At 42.6% G+C, this 20,787-nt stretch overlaps 1 protein-coding gene across 1 annotated transcript in view; it reads left to right on the top strand.

The window, feature by feature from the left end:
* The window catches only part of LRGUK (leucine rich repeats and guanylate kinase domain containing), a 73,368-nt gene that overhangs the window by 34,985 nt on the left and 17,596 nt on the right, over window positions 1-20,787 (top strand). Inside the window, exons 9-14 of the mRNA XM_042467819.1 lie at window positions 185-291; window positions 2,953-3,072; window positions 9,303-9,399; window positions 13,945-14,058; window positions 17,205-17,406; window positions 19,999-20,115. Coding sequence (XP_042323753.1) covers window positions 185-291; window positions 2,953-3,072; window positions 9,303-9,399; window positions 13,945-14,058; window positions 17,205-17,406; window positions 19,999-20,115 — 757 coding nt within the window. The remainder of the gene's footprint in view (window positions 1-184; window positions 292-2,952; window positions 3,073-9,302; window positions 9,400-13,944; window positions 14,059-17,204; window positions 17,407-19,998; window positions 20,116-20,787) is intronic.

The raw sequence follows: 20,787 nt of genomic DNA, 5'->3' as shown, positions 1-20,787 counted from the left end.
TTCGGTTGTCCTAGTTAACCACAAAAATTAGGCCTATTCTTTAGGGAGAATTAGGCAGAGAATATAAAGGAAGAAAAGTCACATATATTAACCAGGAGGAAATTCTAACCATAAACATCTTTGTCCATCCTTGTTTGAATAACAATATTCATTCTGATCACTTTTGCTTTAATTATGGGAGCAGGTTGCAGCTGTGAACAAGTATGACCCTCCTCCCGAAGTGGTGGCTGCCCAGGACCACATGACCCATATCATGTACAGCATGATGCAGCCCCAGCGCATCTTCAATAGGTAAACGTACCATCAGTACTCCTGCAGCCCTGGAGATGGCACTCAAGTAAAGCTATTGTAAACATGGGATGTTGCATCCCAGCTTATTTTGCCCTTCCTCTTTCACTCTTTATGGGGGGGGGGAGGCTGTGTTGTAGACACGCTATGACTGTCAGAATGGAAATTAGGCAAATCTTGCTTGGCTGAGCAGATTATGAAATGAAGTTAGTCACTCACCTCAGCGCTCCAAGACAGATTGCCCACCGCTCTGCTTCTTTTAAACAATCTGTCAGAGCAGATGGCCATTCACACCATAAATGAGAGATGCAAAAAACTCTATCAGTACCCAGTGACGGTTAAGAACTCTCCAGAGAGCAGTGAGCGCTTGCAACTGTGGCTTCTTCAAGCTTGTTTTCAACTCTCTCCCTTCGGAGGGTTTGCATCCCATGGCAGACAAAATAGCTACCCATCCTTTTTGTAGATTTTTGCCACATGGTTTGCCAGGAAAGAGGCAGTCACAAAACTCACCACTGACAATAAAGTCTTGTCAATAAGAACCGACCCTCCATCTGTACTCTTTAGCCCTCGCTCATCTTTGAGATATAGCCATTTTAAAAAAATTAAATATGATTGTGTCTATATTTTCTAGGCAACTTTTTGCTTGAATGTATGTGCGATTTGATGGTGCTGGGGATACTGATATACACCATATCTTAGGGTGGAAGATATGATTGCTGTCCACTTTTCTTGTTGGTCCAGCTCAACAGGATCTTTGCCTTTGTGGATGAGAAAGGGGGCTAGTTAATTTGACTGATTAAGCAAATACATCATTTGGGTCCAGGGGACCAAACTGGCCTTAAAACAGGGATGGGGATCATGTGGCCCTCCAGATATTGTTGGACTCCAAGTCCTAAACAATGTTGACTAGGGCTGGTCTGCACTACAGTCCAAAAACATTTGGAGGTCTGAATAGTGGGTTTAGTCTGGTTCCCATTTTTTGCAAGGCAGCAACTATGACAGGGAAAGGGTCAGAGAAGATAATTTCTCAGCTGATTGTTAGGACAACATGAAATCCACAACTTTTAACCAGGCATAACTAGCATGGCGTAGTGGCTTGGGTGTCAGAGTACGACTCTGGAGATCAGGGTTTGATTCCCCACTTGGTCAAGAAGCCCACTGGGGACCTTGGGCAATTCAAACTCTCAGCTGCAGGGGAAGGCATTGGCAAACCTCCTCTGAACAAATCTTGCCCAGAAGACCCCAGGACAGGGTTGCCATAAGTCAGAAAATGACGTTAAGGCACACAACAATACATATGTTACTTTTGAGACACAGCATAAAGAGCCACCCCAGAAAAGGTTGCTCCTTGGAGGTGCTGTCACATGTCATCCAGCCAAAGGTCTGAAAAGGAGGCCCTGCAGAGATGGGTCAGTCCAAATTGAGAGGTATTGTCTGGTTGACAGACTAGATGTGCTTTTTACTTTCTACCTGAAAGAATGCCTCTGCCAATACAAACATGTCTTTAAACTTTGCACTGAAACCAAATGCCTTTATTCAAAATGCATAGTGTATTTTAAAAAGGAGATGCTTTTCTCAATGGTGACACCGTGGCTTTGGAAAGAGGAGTACCATATCCTACAACTGTCCCAAATAATCCTCTGTCGTCCTACTTTTTCAGCTGCCTTTAATATGTCACTGTTCACACACACACACACGCACTTTCCTCCTTTGCCCTCAGCTTACTTCAGTTGATGTAAACCAAGCTCAAAGTATAAAAGTAGTTTGCACTCTTGTTAACTCAGCAGGAGGAAGAGAAGAGGGGAAACAGAATCTTGCCCAAAGCAAACTGTTGCTGCCTCTCCTGGCTTATGTGTCCTTCCTCATTCATAACTTTTGCCATCTTGTCTACACTCTGATGTTCCTTCGTCACATGTGTCCCAGTTTTCATATGTAAAATGTTGGGGAGCATAGAGTACCCAGCATTTATTTGACAGGTTTTTTTTGGTGCCAGGTTAAAATATCTTTATTGAAACCAGACTTCAGTCCTTCAGATGATACACATTATTGTTGTTAGGTGCCTTCAAGTCACTTCCGACTTATGGCGGCCCTAAAATGACCCTATCCTGGGGATTTCTTGCATAAACTAGTGGGCTTATGGCCGAACTGGCACTTGAACCCTGGTCTCCAGAGTCATCGTTCAACATTCAAACCACTACGCCACACTGGCTCTCTGCTTCTATAAATCTTTTACCATTGCCAATGCTGTCTGGGGCTTCCAGGAGCTTGAGTCCAAAACATCTGGAGGGAGAAAGGTTTCCCACCTTTGATATAATCTCTTAGCCTGTCTTGAAAATGTTTATCTGCTCTTGGATTATCTGTTGTCTTTTATGGTGGTTGTTGAATTATATTGCTGTGTTGTAGAGGTATCAGGTTTTTAATAATATGCATGTGTTGTAAACTACTCTAAAATTTAATCTTATGAAAGGCAGTACAGAAATATTTCAAATAATTAAAATAAGATGTCATGATCATTTTATTTATTATCTGTCTTAAAGGCCTCTTTGGGAGCCAAATGGAACTAGAAGTGGAGAGGTATCTTGTCAGGCAGCTATGGGGATTTCTCACACAGACTGTGATGGTAGTGTTGAGAAGTCTTGCTTTTCCTTTTCTCCACATGTGTAGCACCCTGCCTAGTCTTGATGCTCCCTACCCCATGCTGGTGTTGACTGGACCTCTGGAGTGCTGGAAGAGAGAACTTTGCCACAGGCTCTGCCGGAAGTTCAACAACTACTTCAGATACAGGTGCCAACTATATGTCAACCTTGACTATACCTAACTAGAAGTCAACCTCATGTGGTAGAATTCAAAAATATAGCTGTGTTAGTCTGTACAATCAAGAGAGATCTTGTAGCACCTTTGAGACTAACTGAAAGAAAGAAATTGGCAGCAGGAGCTTTCGTAGACTGAAGTCTGCTTCCTCAGATGTACTAATGACTCTGTGAAAGCTCATGCTGTCAACATCTTTCTTTCCATTAGTCTCATAGGTGCTATGAGATTATTCAACCTCAGGTATCAGTCGACAGCAGGTTTAGGTGCCAAAATTATGGATTTTTGTATGACTTATGGATGTCGAGGGTAAAACCTAGGGACATATAATAAAGGATCTAAAGGACGAAGAAAAGGAAAGGAATACAATGCCCAAGAATGTACAAAATTCCAGCAGACATGCCTATTTGTGCTTACACTAAAGCCTGGATGGATGATAGAGTAGAGTGGGCCAGTGCTTCCAGGACAGATCTTGGATTTCACTAGGGGATGGTTCCTTTTTTATATAAAGGTTAATGTACAGTACTTATCCTGACCTGTGGATAAGTCAACTCAGGTTTTTTGGTTCAATTTTTTGACTAAAATTTCTAGACTTGTAAATGCATATATACTATAAGTCTGGGGCCTGGGTATTCAGGAGACTGGGAAGAGCAACTGGGTTTTCTCAAAAAAACACTTTTATGGGAGGCTGTTATAAGATTTTCTGTTCAGGCCATTTTTCTCATCTTACATTGTCTTCCCCATTGAAACAAGGCAGAGATGGACAAGTGCGTCAGGAGAGGGAACCCAGTTTTGGCTACCACACCCTTCTAGGAGGAGAACCAAGGTGGTGTTGTGGTTTGAGATGAGGGCCTGTTACAGATTGCCAAAATAAAGCTGCTTCAGGTCACTTTGGAGGTATGCTATTTAAATGAAGCATGGGTCCTAAGAGTCCAGAGGTCGCGCCAAAGCCACACTCCATTCCTAAGCACTGGAGGGCAGCTTTGGTGCAGCTTCTGGATTCTTAGGATGCGTGCATCATTTAAACAGCATACCTCCAAAGAGACCCGAAGCAGCTTTATTTTGGCAGTCTGTAACAGGCCTAAGAGTCTCAGTTCCCTGCTCTGAGTGATATTGGTCAAATCACATACTCTCAGCTGCAGAAAACCCCATAATAATATTATTTTTAAAATTATTTTATTGACTTCTGTCCCACCTTTCTCTCAATATAGGCACTTAAGGTGGTGGTTCATCTTTGGGCCTCCATATAAGTCAAAAACAACTCAAACAACTCAAACACACAACAACAACATACCATTTAGTATGCTGAACATAGTTTCCACACCCTTAAATTAGGCAAAGAAAAGTCTAATGTAAATGAATATATACATCCATACTGTTGTGCGTCTATCTCCCATACATCTGGGAAAGGCAAAGAAATCCTCTCAATCTTTTGATAGAGTCCAAACACTACATTGTTCACCTCCTGCATCTATGAGCATCCCTGGGAGTTCAGTTGCTCACACATGCCAGCTCTAGAGTAAACATGGATTTGATGATGTGAATGTAACTAAAACGCGCTCAAGGCGTGCAGAGTTTAATCCCAGATTATCCCAGGTCTATTTGCATCAGTTATTCACACTGCTAAGGATGCAAATCATTTTTAAAAACTCAGGAAAAAAAACTTAGGATTGATTATCCTGGGGTAAAGGGGGGAGGGTTGGAGCCCCTCTCCAAAACTGAATTGGCTGCATTCGGGTTGCATGTGAACAATGGTGATTCAACCTGGATTCATCCTGGATTATTTTCAACATCAGAATAGCCCCTAAAACTACATGAAGATAATTCCAAGTGCCCCCCTGAAATACAACAACCCCTGAATGTTCCAAAAGTTACCCTAAAATGAACTGGTGAACCTGTTTATACAACAGCCAAAACATAGCTGGTTGACATATGTGTTATTTTCTGTAGCTTTGATTTTGCAGCACAAACCTTTCTGCACAATTTAGTTCTCTAGATAAGCATCTTAATGCAGTTGGTCTGTCAGCAAGATAAATACATTGTAAGTCAAATGCTTAAAAGAAAATTTTTGACTGAAGGGAGAATGTGGAATGAATATAATACACATTCAATAAATTATCCAGTTTGTAAAGCTTGGCTGAAACTCCCAAATAATTGAAAACTAGAGGGGATTTTCTAAGTGCTCTAAGTTTTTTCCAAAAGCTTTGTTGTTTCACTTTACATTTTATTCCCTCATAACTTTTATGCATATGAAGAACAGAATGACAGAATCTTAGCAGAGCAGAAAATTGCTACCATAAAGCAAACTTGCATTTTAATTATTCAGTGGAGATTTCTGCAGCTTTAGTGTTGCTTTCTTAAAATTTTAAAGAGATCACTCGTTAAAGTTGTATTTTATGGAAGGAGACGGGGCCAGTTCAAATGTAAACATGACCTCGCTGTTGAAGGGAGCTTGAAGCATGCTTTAATGGTTAAAATAATATTAAGCTCACTCGGCTGTTCAAGACATCTGGCCAGTGCGCTTTCAAGATGTGGGTATTTATAACTGCTGTGAAAATCCAAGCCTTTGAAGATGAAGCTTTATAGAACCCACATCTCTCATACGGTTCTCATTTGACACATTGAGGGATATGGGGTGTAGGAATCCCTTTCCTTGGAACATGGTTATGGCAGGGCTGGCTAATGTTTCAGGCTGAGTTGTTGGGTACTAGAACAGTTTCTGTAGAACAGGGATGAGGAATCCAGCCGAAAGATGTGGTAAAATTACATACCTTCCTTTCCTGCCCTTTGTGATCCCCACAGTATTTCCATAAAGGAACACAGCCTCAGCTCCCCTCTTCTTTTACTTCATTTTGCTGATGGTTCCCTTTCCTCTCTTTTTCCTCCTTCTTTCTACAAGAGCCTGCCTTTCACATTGCTGATGGTTCCTTTCCTCTCTTTCCTTCCTTCTTTCTTTCCTTCCTTCTTTCTTTCCTTCCTTCCTTCCTTCCTTCCTTCCTTCCTTCCTTCCTTCCTTCCTTCTGCAAGAGCCTGTCTTGTGCTGATTTAAAAGCAGATGCTGGGAAAAATCCTTTCTTTTGGACTACAAAGGCAATGGTGCCTATGGGATTTTGAGAGCTACAGCCCAAAGCTCTGCTGGGTAACATGTGCACGGTGTGCTTTAAAGTCCAGAGTGCTGAATGAGTGCTTCAACAACAAAATGGCAGGTCTTACTATGCATTATGCCCTACTCTCAAAGTGGCCAGATGTCCTAACTGCAGAGGAGGACAAGGCACTGTAAAATGTAGAACATTCTAATAAAAATAGAGGATATTACAAAATAAAACCTAAAAATTACAGCATAAGCAGGAGGACCAGACATCCTCCTTATCCAGGACATGGCCTGCATTTTAACCTTCTGTCCAGGAGGAATTTCAAAATATCCTCCATTTTGAGAATGACTATGTAAAGTCGTGCTTCTTAGTCATTCTCAAAATGGAGGATATTTTGAAATTCCTAGCTACTCTCTTTTAATAGAAGATGATAAAAGTGCATGAGCTAAAAGAGATGGATAGACTCACAAAAATATTAAATAACAAATCTGAAATGGACTTAAATGAAGAATGGCTCCCGGTAACTCAATTTTGGGAAAAGACATTTGATATCAAACATGATTTTCTGCTATAAAAGCGAAACAAAAAGAGACAAAGGAAATTGAAATGGAACTGATCTTATAGATTTATGGAAAAATTTTGGGGGGAGGGGGTAATATGTTTTTTTCCTCTTTCGTTTCTTTTTTGAATTAGTTTTTTGATTTAATGTAACTTTTTTGAATTTGTAAAGCATGTAAATTTTGTTTAATAGTGATGCCGATGTAATACAAGTAAGAAACTAGAAATAAAAAATTAAAAAGAAAATGAAATTCCTCCTGGACAGAAGGTTGAAATGCAGGCCATGTCCTGGATAAAGAGGATGTCTGGTCCTCCTGCCTATGCTGTAATTCTAAAACCAGTTGTGCAGGTTTGCTTTAGAGTAAGCATACATAAATACGAGTGTGCTGTCAGTGTTCATGTGTGTGATCGCAGTGCCAGTGCATAAGAGACAATAAGATGTTCTTGTTCCTTGTCTCAAGAGATTGAGGAGGGAGAGTGAAATCTGGAGAACAACAGCTCACACTGGCCCTTGAAAGATACAGTAATAACACCACAGGAAACTAGAAGATGAGGCTGTTTATAAGGACTCCTCTTCATGATGGCTGTATATGACCTCCACTGTTGAAATCTCCATGTGTCTCAATACTGGTTCCCAAGGAAGAAAAGCACGAGAATGCCATTTCATTCATGCCCTGTTAGGAACAAAATGCTTGACTAGAAAGACCTTTCATCTGATCCAGGGCAACTCTTCCTGCGTTCCTGTTTTGAAGGTTAAATGACACACTGCATATATGTAGCAGGCAGTTTACAGTCGTATCCTTTTGGAACTTGAGTATATGGATGTTTATGGTTGTTTCCTTTTTTGCACTAATGTTTGTTCTTGGGTGCAAAAAGGATAAAGATTGTGAGCTGCCTGCTATGTATATAGCAGTGCAAGCATGTCATAATCGCAGCTCTGGAACTCTCTTCCCGATGAGCTCCGCTGGGTTACTTCCCTTGACCTATTTGGGAAGAGGTTAAAAACCTTCCTCTTCCAACAGGCTTTCCCCCAGCCGTTGTAATATCTGCTCTCTCCCTGTTGCACGTTGCACTCGCACTTTAAGCCAGCTAGTTGTTGTGTGTTTTTTTAGCTTGTAATTTTTAACCTTGTTTTTAATTGTTTTTTATATTTTCTGGATTGTGACATGATCGCTGTTTGTAAATTGTACATTGTGTACTTCTGTGTAACCCGCTTTGATCTACCAAGGAAAAGCGGGCTATAAATAAACGGTTTATTATTATTATTATTATTATTATTATTATTTATAATCCAGAGCCAGCATGGTGGAGTACTTTGAATACTGGAATAGGATTGTGAGACCAGGGTTTGAATCTGCGCTGAGTCATAGAAGCACACTGAGTGCCCTTGGGCAAGTCACATTCTCTCAGCCTCAGAGGACAGCAGTGAATAAAGAAAAGAAAATCCTATGATAGGTTCACCTTAGGGTCACTATAAGTTGGAAAGGACTTGAAAACACACAACAACAACAACAACAACAAATACATATGTGTCTTTGAACAAGATCAGGACTGTTGCATGATGATGGAAGCCTTCCTCCATATCTGGTTTTTATTTCAGAATCTGCCTCATGCATGTGAAGGGGGGAAGAAAAGGGGAGGACTCAAAAAGGAATAGGCTACTTCATTTGCTCCGAAAGTGATCTTAAACCACATGCTATGGTATATCATAGCATATAATTTATGCTTCTGTCTGCGCTTTGGTCAGTTTGGCTCAAGCTGCATCCACACTGCAGAAATATTCCAGTTTGACTCTAAATGCCATGGCTCAATGCTATGGAATTCTGGGAATTCTAGTTTTGTGATACATTTAGCCTTCTCTGTTAAAGAGCTCTGGTGCCACAACAAACCAGAATTTCCCAAATTCCATGACATTGAGCCATGACAGTTAAAATGGTGTCAAACTGGATTATTCCTGAATTGCACTTATAGCCCTAGTTTTGCCATACAGGTACCCACAACCAAAGCACTCCCAACAGATGGCCATCCAGCGTTTGTTAAACAACCTCCAAAAAGAAGACTACACCATCCTCCAAGGTTCAACTGTCAAACAGCTTTAACCATCAGAAAGTTCTTCCTGATGTTGAGCTTGAATCCATAGCTCCAGGTCCTAGTCTCTGGAGCAGCAGAAAACAAGCTTGCTCTATCTTCAATATAACATCTTTTCAAATATTTAAACATGGCTATCATTTCTTAACCCTCTCTTCCCTAAACATCCCCATCTCCCCAAGTCATTCCTCATAGGGCATGGTTTCCAGACCTTTCACCATTTTGGTCACCCTCCTCTGGACATGTTCCAGCTTTCCACAGAAAGCCTTCTTGTCCCCAATCTCCATCTTATCAATGATCTTCTAAACCTCTACTGTTTCATAGGTGTGTTCTTTCAGACTGAACCCAGGCAACTTCCACTGAAATGGATTTTTCTCTCTCACAAAGCATGCATAGGTTTGCAGCCATTCCACCTCAGTGGCGCTTTTAAAAATGCCTTCTCCCGTTTCTTGTCTCCTTATTTTTCAGTCCCTGCCATACTACTAGGTCTGCCTATTTTGGAGAAGAAAACAGATTGGATTATTATTTTATACCTCAAGAGGAGTTTGACAAAATGGTGACTACGGTAAGGAGTGAGTCAATGTCCTTTCAACAGAATGGGCCTGGAAAGCCATCGCAACTCACTTTAGCGTTTAGGGATAGGGAACTCTCTTTTGGGTTTCAGATACCAGAAAAAACCCTATCTGTGGTATTGTTCATATAGCCTGCATGAATGATAAAATGACAAAAGTGTACTAATAATTCCTAATCTGCGTAGTTCTTTCTTAACTGCTTACATACCTTCAGCCAAATTGTTGTGTGGTGCTCTTCATTCTATGATATGTACATTCTGAATTTAAGATATAAATCTAAGTTTTTAACTTGTTTTTTTTTTCAAAGTGATAGTGAAGAAAATAATATTTAACTATATTTGAAATATGGTGAAAAATAGGTTTCTCCAATGTTGCAAAACCATGCTGAGGAAAATCCTACAGAAGAATGAGAATCTTCACAATTCAATTTGACATCTGCAGAGAACACACATGTACATGGCGCGTGCATAAAAAGCAGCCTTTCCTGTGCAGCAAATGGTACTGCTATGCAGAAGACACATTTCCTGTTCAGGATACATATTTTATGCACAGAAAAGAATAGCTCTGCACAGATGAGTTTTCTGCACAAAAAACATCAATTTTCAGCACAAAAAATAACAGTTCTGCACAGAAAATGACTCAGAAAATAATACATCTGCCAAAAAATGCCATTTTCTGTGCAAAAATCAAAGCCATGTTTTGTTTTTGTAAATAATAATAAATAATAAAAGCTTTATTTTTAGCCTGCCTTTCCTGGGATCAAGGCGGGTCACAACAGCCAAAAACACAATACAATCAATATACAACAAAATTAAAATACAGAAAATACAAAATCTTACAACAGTTAAAATACAGCTAAAAAGTTTCCCAACTAGCACAAAATTGCAAAACCAATGAGGAGAGAGAAGGGGGCAACATGGAATGTTAGGGGTAAGCTTGCTGGAACAGAAAACTTTTAAGCCCCTTTTTGAAGTGGTCCAGGGAGGTGGCCGAGTGTCCGGGAAAGCAGCCAAAGGGCTGATAAGGCAGCTAGTTCTCAAACAAACAACCCCCTCCCAGCACAGCAAAGTCAGTATAAGCTACACAGTCCTAGAGAGTTGCTGTAGCTTTACCAAAAGGGATTACCAAGAGAATTGTCAGACGGTCCGAGGTTCAGGGTAACAGATAGGCAGGTCGATGAAGCAGTCCAAGGTCAAGGTTTCCGGGTATTCAAGACAAGAAGCCAAGGAGCCAGAGACAGAGTCTTTCCCCTAAAAGAGTCAGATATCCACTGGCAAAGAACCACACATGCTCCAGGTGCTTAAGAAGGCAAGGAGCTAGCCTTCAGCTGTGCCTGATTACGAAGACGCTTCTGATAAAGCCTCCGAGATCTTCGAAGGCCCTCTCTTTCTGCTCGACGCTCATTGAAGGTAGGCACACTGCCCAGATCCTCCTCCATGTCCACAGCCTCGGCACCAGGCAAACTTGACTGCTGAACCTCTGGAGGGGCCATAGACTCTGCTCCAGCAGAACTAGGGCCAGCCTCTGGCTCCTCCATTACAGGTTCAAGCCCCTGGGGCTCTGGCTCCTCCATTATAGGTTCAGATCCCAGAGGCTCTAGCTCATCCTCTGAGTCCTCCAAGCCATCTTCCAGGCTGGGCATGACACCGAGTGGAGCTCGTCCGGAAGCGAGTTCCAGAGGATGGGGCCCGAGATAGAAAAGGCCCTCTGAGTGGTGGTAGAATATCTTGCCTCTGGGACACATAACAATTGCTTCCCAGCAGATCTGAGTGTGCGGGGCGGAATGTATGGGGAGAGGCGGTCCTCCAAGTACCCTGGGCCCAAGCCATATAGGGCTTTATAGGTAATAACCAACACCTTGTATTGTGCCCGGAGGCGAATAGGCAGCCAATGGAGATATTTCAGAATCGGTGTTATGTGACTGGTCCTGGAAGAGCCAGTGACCAGTCTCGCTGCCATGTTTTGAACCAACTGAAGCTTCTGAGTATGGTACAAGGGTTGCCCCATGTAGAGCGCGTTACAGAAATCCAAACGAGAGGTTACCAGAGCATGTACTACCGTTTCAAGGTCCCTCCAGCCCAGGTAGGGTCGCAGCTGGCGTATCAGCCTAAGCTGATAACAAGTGCTCCTGACCGTTGCATCCACCTGAGATGTAAGGTAGAGCGACGAGGCCAGAAGCACCCCCAGACTGCGAACTGAGTCCTTCACGGGGAGTGTGATCCCGTTCAGGACAGGGGGACAAACAACCATTCCCGGGCCAGGAGAACCTATCACGAGCACTTCCGTTTTCTCTGGATTCAAACTGAGTCTGTTTTCCCTCATCCAGCCCATTACCGACTCCAGACAGGCATCCAGAGGAGAGTGTGTTTGTGTGTGTGTGTGTGTGTGTGTGTGTGTGTTTTTGGCACAGAATAAGTTGTGCACTGTAATTGGTATTAAAAAACTACATAGTTTTTAGTTACTTTCTCCAGCAAGGAGAAAAATGGTTAAATGGTTCATTCTCTACCTGCTGGAATGAAATATGGAAAGAATTATATCCCTAGAATTAACCCAAAAAACCTCTATGGTCAGTAATCAAAGGCTTGTCTTCAATGGCCATAATACCCAAGTCTGTCCCTGGAGTACAGTTGGCCCTCCACATTTGTGGCTTTGAATTTACAGATTTGGTTTTTTGAGTTTTGATTAATATGTTCTCTCTAGGAACTTCTAGACCCTCCAGCGCAACTCTGCCAGACTTGGACCATAGAGTTGTGCTGGAGAACCTAGAAGTTCCGAGAGAGAGAAAAAACATCTAGGCATTTGTAGGTTCTCCAGCATGATTCTATGGTCAACCTCTGGCAGATAAAGACCATGGAGTTGCACTGGAGGACCTGGAGATTCCTAGTGTTCTCTTAGGTAAAAAGAAAAGTGGTTTTTTATATTTGAGATTTTTTCACATTCACAGGGGTCCTTTACTCCTAACGTCAGCAAATGTGGAGGGTTTCTGTATTCTGGTCTTGAAGCCCCCCCCCCCCCCCATATTGCCTGCACTCTCTCTACATGGGCAGCTGCCTTCCCTTGTGATACCTGTCCATTGCCTGGCACTGCCATAGAGGTCACAGCAAGGCACCCAGCCATGTTGTCAATGCTGGGTGCCTCATTGTAACCTCAGAGTGAACTTGCACCTGCAGCAATGGCACCAGGCACTTTGTAGGGACTGTGAAAGAAAGCAGCCATCCATCATCACTGCAGACAGAACCAAAAACCCAGAGTAAAAGGTGAGATGAAGGATGTTTAGCCTGGAGAAGAGAAGGTTAAGAGGTAATATGATAGCCCTATATAAATACTTGAAGGGATGTCATTATTGAGGAGGGAGCAAGCTTGTTTTCTGCTGCTCCAGAGACTAGGAACCGGAACAATGGATGCAAGTTACAGGAAAAGAGATTCCACCTCAACATTAGGAAGATCTTCCTGACAGTAAGGGCTATTCGACAGTGGAACAAACTCATTCCTCGGAGTGTAGTGAAGTCGCTTTCCTTAGAGGTCTTTAAACAGAGGCTGGATGCCCATCTGTCAATGGGGATGCTTTGATTGAGAGTTCCTGCATAGCAGAAGGGGATTAGACCAGATGGCCCTTGTGGTCTCTTCCAACACTACAATTGTATGATTCTTTGACTCTAGGTTTTTAAATGCGGATTAAGGGGATGAAAGGCTGAATCGGGTGCAAACATCGTAAAGACAGTCTGTGCCCAGTTCAGGGTTTTGGCCCTGTGTCATGTAAGCAGGATGCAGTAGGCTTGGTGGCAGTGGCGGGGAATTCAAAGTAAATAACCCATGTAGACAAGCCCCAAGTCAGAAGACTACTTGCAGCAGCAGCCATAAGTACAGTACTGGGTGCTATTTTTGTAACCATCATGAACTGTTTTTAAACTTCTCAAAGGCATCTGGCTGGCTGCCATTGGATGCAGGAGGCTGGATGTAGAGGATGCAGAAGCATAATTTGATTCAGCAACGTAGTTTTTACATTCTTATGCTCCAAGGTTGGCCAATGGAACTTTGTCTTGTCAAATCAAAGTAGAGGGGTGCAATGTGAGAAAGCACCGAAAAAAACAGAAGTACAAATGAATCTTCTCCCCCTCTTCCCCTGCCTTGTTTATCTGCTCTCTTTTTTCTTTGATGCTTCCAGAGAACATGAATGAGAAATTCATATCACTCTTCTTTGTGGAAATAGGTTTTTCCCCTAAACCTGGAGCTCATGCCAAGAGAGAAACACTGCTTTTCTCGCTGCTTTTCTATTTGAGACGGACATAAAAAATGAAAGTATCCTGCATCCATGTTGCCACTTTCAGTGTTCCCTGCTAATGTACAGATTCAATCCATCCTCAGTCATCACATGAACATGTTTTCAGGCCCATGTGTATGTAAACACACATCTTTACCCCCGTACTGCAAATCTTGTTAAGTCAGTTCATTACATTGTAGAGTCAAGGCTGTACTTGCTTGCAAAAATTCCTTTCCTTTCCCTCTCATGTCACCTGGCTTCATTCTTTTTATTCCAGGGACAATTTATTGCTACCTTTAAATATAGTGGCTTCTCCTATGGACTGGGCCGAGACACCATTGAATCCATTGCTCGGGAGGGACTCGCAACTTGTGTTCATATGGAAATAGAGGTAAAGATGTCCCCTGAGTGTAGGAACATAGGAATTGTAGCATAAAATTTAGCCCAAATGTCGGACATTTAAGAAAAATGGAGGACTTTAAATGTCCTACATTTTGGGCTAAATTTTATCCTACAATTATCCTATATTTTGGGCTAAATTTTGTCCTACATTTTGTCCTGGTTTTTCGTAGAGAATTATGACAACCCTATCTGAGAGGCAACCCAGACCCAATCTGCATGTGACTATAGGCCCTTTTACATACACAAGTATAGTGTTATGTTTCCACTTTAATTTCCATGGCAACATCCTGTGGAATCCTGGGATGTGAGGCTTAGGGTGACCTTGGGCAAGTCACAATCTCTCAGCCTCAGAGAATGGCAATGGCAAGCCCCCTTATGAAGGCTTTAGAGTCTCCATAAGTCAGAAATGACTTGAAGGCGCACAAAAACACATTTAGAATTCTCAGCCAGAGAGCACCTCTTGTTCTACAAATCCCAGGATTGCACAGGATACAGCCACGACAGTGGGATGAGAGTGCTGCACTTATGTGGTGTGAAAAGGCCTTGTGTCAGGGCCCTTTCTTCAAATGTGGGTCTGACTCAGTCACATTTTATGAGAGCTCCAAAACACCAAAGAAGTGTGTGCAAAGGGCTGCCGATCTCTCCCCGCACCTGCTGTTCTTCATCCTTGCAGTCGCTGCACTGCAAAATATTACTCCTGGCTGGGCTCCAGTACTGGGAGTGAGTCCAGCTAAGAGAGGTATTGGATTAGGGGTGTTTTCCTAGGTGCTAACCCCTTTCTGGGAAGGATGGAGATTGTCTCAGTTAAGAGGCAGTCTCCCTTAGCAGAGCTTGGCAGAGAAACTTGCTAAATCTCTTGCATACCCTTCTGAGACTAAACACAAGGCAACATTTAAGTTATATGCTTGAAGAGTTTACTAGTAGCGCCTAAGTATACATTCTCAATAGACATACCAGTTTCTTAACTTCTAACAAAATAGGTTAAGATTTCAAATAGAGGAGCTCTGAGGAACCACTGCGTACTCATCTTTGAAGAAGGAGAAAGGGAGGAGTCATTATGGCTGCATCTGCACTGCAGAAATAACACAGTTTGAAAACACTTTAACTGTCATGCCTCCATGCTATGAAATCCTGGGATTTGTAGTTTCTCTGAGAGAAATGACTAAATATTTCACAAAGCTACAAATCCCAGGATTCCATAGGATGGAGCCATGGCCATTAACAAGGCATCAAACTGCATTGTTTCTGCAGTATAAATGCAGCCTGTGTAACCACAGACGCCTAGGAGCTTCTGAGGTCACAAGATCTGGGTGCCTATAAAAATTCATTATTGATGGTCACTTTTATAATCTATCTCCAATGAAAGAAAAGACATTTAAAATTTAATACAGTGGGCCCTAGGTATCTGCTGGGGTTTGGTTCCAGGACCCCCCATGGATACCAAAATCTGTGGATGTTCGAGCATAGTAATATGGTGTCCTACATGAAATGGCAAAATCAAGGTTTGCTTTTTGGAATTTATATATTTTTGGAATATTTTAAGCTGTGGATACTTGAATTTGTGGATACAGAGTAGAAGCAGGCAGCACTAGTGCCTGGTACCCATTTCCATGGGTCAGTGAGACCATGCTAGGTTTTAAAGGTAGTCTCCTAGGTGCTTAACTCTGTTCAGCACCTTGAATAGCCCCTTTAAAGTTAGTGAAAATCTGGAACAGATTCACTGAACTGTGGCGCATCTACACTGTGGAAATAATGCCATTTAACACAACATTAAGTGCTATATCTCCATCATATGGAATCCTGGAAATCCTTATGGTTTTACAAGGCCTGTAGCCTTCTCTTTCAAAGAGTGATGGTGCCTCATCAAACTACAAATCCTAGGATTCTGTGGAATGGCACCATGGCAGTTAAAGCGCATTAGGTCTACAGTGCATTAAGTCTAAACTGCATTAGGTCTGAAGACCCAGTGACACAGGAGCTACCAGGGTGTGCAGGGAACTGCCTAGACCTGTCATTTCTCTAATAGCAAAAATAGGAAGGGTGTGTGAACAAAATGTTTTACTGGTACAGTGTTTCCCAGCATGAAGAATGTGTGAACAAGAGACAAGTGTGTGGAAGGACTCTATGGCCTCCCTTCAAATGTCCTTTGAATGTTCCAGGCCCATTTAGCCATGCTTGCAGAATTTGAAGATGGGTTGCCTCGGACATAAGTGGTTTGTGTCTCATGATGCTCTAAAGCAGTGGTTCCCAACCCTTGATCATCCAGATGTTTTGGACTTCAGCTCCCATTATTCCTGCCAGTTGGCAAAGTTGGGTGGGGCTTCTGGGATCAGAAATCCAAAACAAATGGAGGACCAAAGGTTTTGAACCACTGCTCTAAAGCAATAGTTCTCAGCTTTTGGTCCTCCATCCTTTTTGGATTCCCAGAAGCCCCTTTTAGCAATTTATAGGGGATTGTGGGAACTGTACAGTGGTACCCCGGGATACGAATGCGCCGCCTTACGAAATTTCCGGGTTACGAAAAAAATCCATAGAAAAAAACTGTTCCGGGTTACGAAGGTTATTTCGGGTTACGAAAAAATTTTTGGTGCTTTTCGGCGCTTTTTCGCACGAAATCGCGGCTTTCGCTATTAGCGCCTATGGCTTTTTCGGCTTGCGAAAGCTTTCGGGTTACGAACGCGGCGGCGGAACGAATTAAATTCGTAACCCGGGGTACCACTGTAGTCCAAAACACCAGGTGTGCCAAAGGTTGAGAAATGCTGCTCTAAACCAAAGAACAGCTTTGCCTGGGATGAGACACCTCCCAAGTGTCAGTGTGCAACACCATACAAGATTTTTTTACAAATGATACTGCCCATATACTTCATTTGAGCTGAAGCCATTTGCCCCTGGTATTTAATTCAGTGTCATACTTCAAAGGTTCAAAATCCACAAAGGAACAGTTCCCAAAAATTTCAGTCCTCTGAATCTGGCTTAGCTACAAAGTTTGTGGGACCCAAACCTGACATCACTAGTTAAACAGCATTCAAAGCCTTTATATGTTAGTATAATTTTTTTGTTCAGGATTAAAAAACTTCAGCCTGGATTCACAAAGTGTGGAAACAAAATGCCAACTTAGCACCTTTTCTCTCAAAGGGTGTGAGAAGTTTGAAGAATTCCTACTTTGAGCCACGCTACATCCTACTCATCCCAATGAACAAAGAAAAATATACCAGCCACCTGCGAAGGAAGGGGCTGTTCAGCAGGCCAGAGATTGATGAAGCAGTCAATAGGGTGGACATGTACATCAAACTGAACCAGGATTGCCCAGGCTTCTTTGATGCGGTCTTCAGCATAGGTTAGTCAGTCCTTCTGGAAGTGTGGTCTCCTCTCCCCAAGTGCTGACAATGAAATCTTCCTTTAAAGCAAACAGAGGAAACAGCTAACTGATTGTCCAGTCCTTCATAATAAACTGAATTAAAAGTGAACTTTTGGGACATGCGCCAGCATCCAAGTGATATGGGCAGTGCTTCCATAAGGTTCATGGGCAAGAATGTAAGATGTGCAACCTTGGTTCAGACGTTTTGGTCTGCCAAGTTCTACAATCCTGGTCTCTCAAAGTATGCAGTGTCATACTTCTGTCAGATGCACACCTAAAGAGGCAATAGGATTTTAAGAGAAGTTCTTCCTTGTGGTCTGTTCTGCATCCCAGTGTGTTCTTGCCCCTACTTCTGTGATGGCACAGATGACTACTCAAAGAGCAACAGTTAAGTGCGCTGATAAGTAGAAATGTTGTCCAGGTAATAAGTTGTGACTGGATGAGAATCTAGTGAGCAGACAGGTGTAGACCATGGTAATAAGCTAAGTAAACCAGGTGATTGTATTAACTAATTAGAAAGGTATAATTGCCTTGTGGGTCTAGAGAGTCATGGGAGCTTTCTTTCTATCCTGCTCTCTATGCTAAGACAATTTATGCATGCTGCTGAATCAAGATTTTGGACTGTGCTATTCATATTGTTTTGCTTCATTTTTTTAGACTTCTGTTAAGTAAAGTTTTTGTTAAATTCCTCAAACCTCTGCTGTCATTTTTGCTATAATATTCACACCCCAACAAATGGACTGTACTTGCTATTAAAGGTGATCAGTGTTTTCTTATGGCAACAGGACTCAGACATTAAACTGTCTGTATGGGGAAATGGCTTCTCAGACCATAGCTTTTGGAATTGTTAGAATCACTGTGATTCTGGAAACAGTTGGCCAAAAGATCACTTTTCCAAGCTCTGGCCTACTCAAAAGATATTGAAAAAGGAAAGCCAGTAGCCTTCATTTGTACTTTTCTCAAAGCCACCATATGCAGAGCAGTAAGACCCAGTGTGTTGGCATAGTCAGTGTTTTCTGACTAACACTGGGTAGACCATGGTTTATGCCCTTGGCTGGCCGTCAAGTTCAATAGGTCACCTTGAGTCTGCCGCATTACCCTCCCTCACCACCATCACCATCTTTGGAGAGGACACAGCAATTCCACAGTACTTCAGCAGCAGGGAGATACACTAATCTAGTCTGATTTATTTAACTGCTCCCTCCAGTTTCCCTTTAAGGTGTATATATTCCCATTGTCTTGCTCATGGATAGTTCTAAGAAATGCAGGTGAAATCCATAGGTTCCACTGGAGAAACATTTAGCCCTGTCTTCTTGATATAATTGCTTGCCACTGGTGGGATCAGGGACAAAATATCATGATCTCAGAACCTAAGAAGAGTCCTGCTGGATCAGACCCGTCTCAACTGGCATCTTCATTTGCAACATGTGTCCCTGGGTAACTCACAAGGAGGACATGAAAGCAATTGTCCTCACCCAAAGTTGTGCTCCTGCAGTTAGTAATTCAGAGGGAACCTGTTGATCACCAATAGTCCCTATGATTGTGTTATCCTCCATGGACCCTTTTCATCCCATTTTATATACAAAGATCCATGCTGGCTTAAACCAAAGGTCTGTCTATTCTCATCTTCTACAGTGGCCAAACAGTTGCCTTATGGAATGGCCACCAGCAAGGCATAAATACCATTCCATCACCACCTCATTCTTTGTTTCTCAGCTACTGAGACAGGTTTATTGCCTTTGATATTGGGGTGATATGTTGCTACCTTCAGTAGTTGCCCCTGATGGCTTTGCCCTCTATTAATGTACCTAATCCTCTTATAAAACTGTCCAAGTTAGCACGCATCCCTATATCTCATAGCAGCAAATTCCAGATTTTAACTAGGCACTGTTTCAAAGCCACAGAAACTGGTGGACACATTGATACATTTGGTGGCAGCAAATTCTACAAGCATGAACCATTTGTGTGTTTCCTGCCTCATTTGTAGGTTCAACACAAATGGACAAAAGATGCAATAGGAGAATGATCTGGGATATTATTGCCGCTATTGTTTGCCCCCAGAATGTAAATAAATAAATAAATAAAGTTTTTATTTATATACCGCACCTTCCTCAGATCAGGGCGGTTTACACAAGTTACAATTACACATACAATGCATTAAAAACAAACACCATACAGTATACAATAAAATAAAGGGAATGGTGAGGGGGGAGGGAATCAGGTCCAGCATTCTTCTCTCCCTCTGAGGCCTGGACCAAGGCAGATGGACCGGAGGGAGGGCTCTTCTTCTTCAGGCTAGCCCCTGATGGTACTGGGCCAGCCTTCTCTCTCCCTCAGAGGCCGAAAGATGACAGGGAGGGAGGAGCCTCCTTCTTCAGGCTAGTCCCTGATGGAACTGGGCCAGCCTTCTCTCTCCCCCAGAGGCCGAAAGATGTCAGTTAGGGAGGGAGGAGCCTCTGTCTTCAGGTTGGCCTCTGATGGTGCTGGGCCAGCCTTCTCAAAGAATGTGGCTGTCCCTTATGATGTTCAGCTCTTCTCTTTCTCTCCAAACACCCATCCCTTAATGTGCAGATGATTATGATGAAGCCTTTGCCAAGCTGAGTAGCCTCATCGAGGAGTTCCTGGGACTAACACAACTTTCTGAATCACAGCTTACGTTTCCTTCATCAGACAGCTATTTCTTTGCAGGTATTAAGTATGGCCTGGCAGAGCTGCTAATTGTGAGCAAGCCCTAAGCAAATCTGAGTTGGCTTGTAAGAAATGAGATAGCAGGTCACCAGCAATAGCCTCCTCCTCCAAGGCTTTGGACCTTACACGTCTCCATTTTCTGAACTTGCCAGTGATTTGGCTTTGAACTGGGCATTTTAATGCCATGTGGCCAAAATCTTGTTGGTGCCTTACCCATGTGGAAGTTCCCCTACAGAAGTGGTTGGACATTTTTGTGGAGGCAAAAGCAGAGGAGAGCTTGTACAAGTCAAGGAGCAGATAAGAGAGTCCAATACAAAGAATGTGCAATGGTAGTACAACTGACTTGGATAAGGCATGGTGGAACTTCACAGGGCATGACCGTGGATAAAGGGTCAAAGCAAGAAGGAGTGGATGTGGCATGGCAGGAGACCAAGAGTGGGGAAGGATTTGGGTACTGTTACCTTTTTTAAAAAAGCTCTTAGATATTGTTCCTTGTTCTGAATAATGGTATGATTTGTTTTGTTGTGGCTGAGAAGACCTTAGTGATAGAATCATAGAGTTAGATGAAACCCCAAGGGCTTCTAGTCTGCAGTCTGCCATGTAAAAATCTACAGCTAAAGCACTTCTAAGAGATGGCCATCCAGCCATTGTTTAAAAACCTCCAAAGCAGGG

Source organism: Sceloporus undulatus, chromosome 5, assembly GCF_019175285.1.
Source record: "Sceloporus undulatus isolate JIND9_A2432 ecotype Alabama chromosome 5, SceUnd_v1.1, whole genome shotgun sequence".
Classification (NCBI taxonomy): Eukaryota; Metazoa; Chordata; class Lepidosauria; order Squamata; family Phrynosomatidae; genus Sceloporus; species Sceloporus undulatus.
Note: the sequence above shows the minus strand (reverse complement) of the source record. Positions and strands in the feature narration are given on the sequence as shown.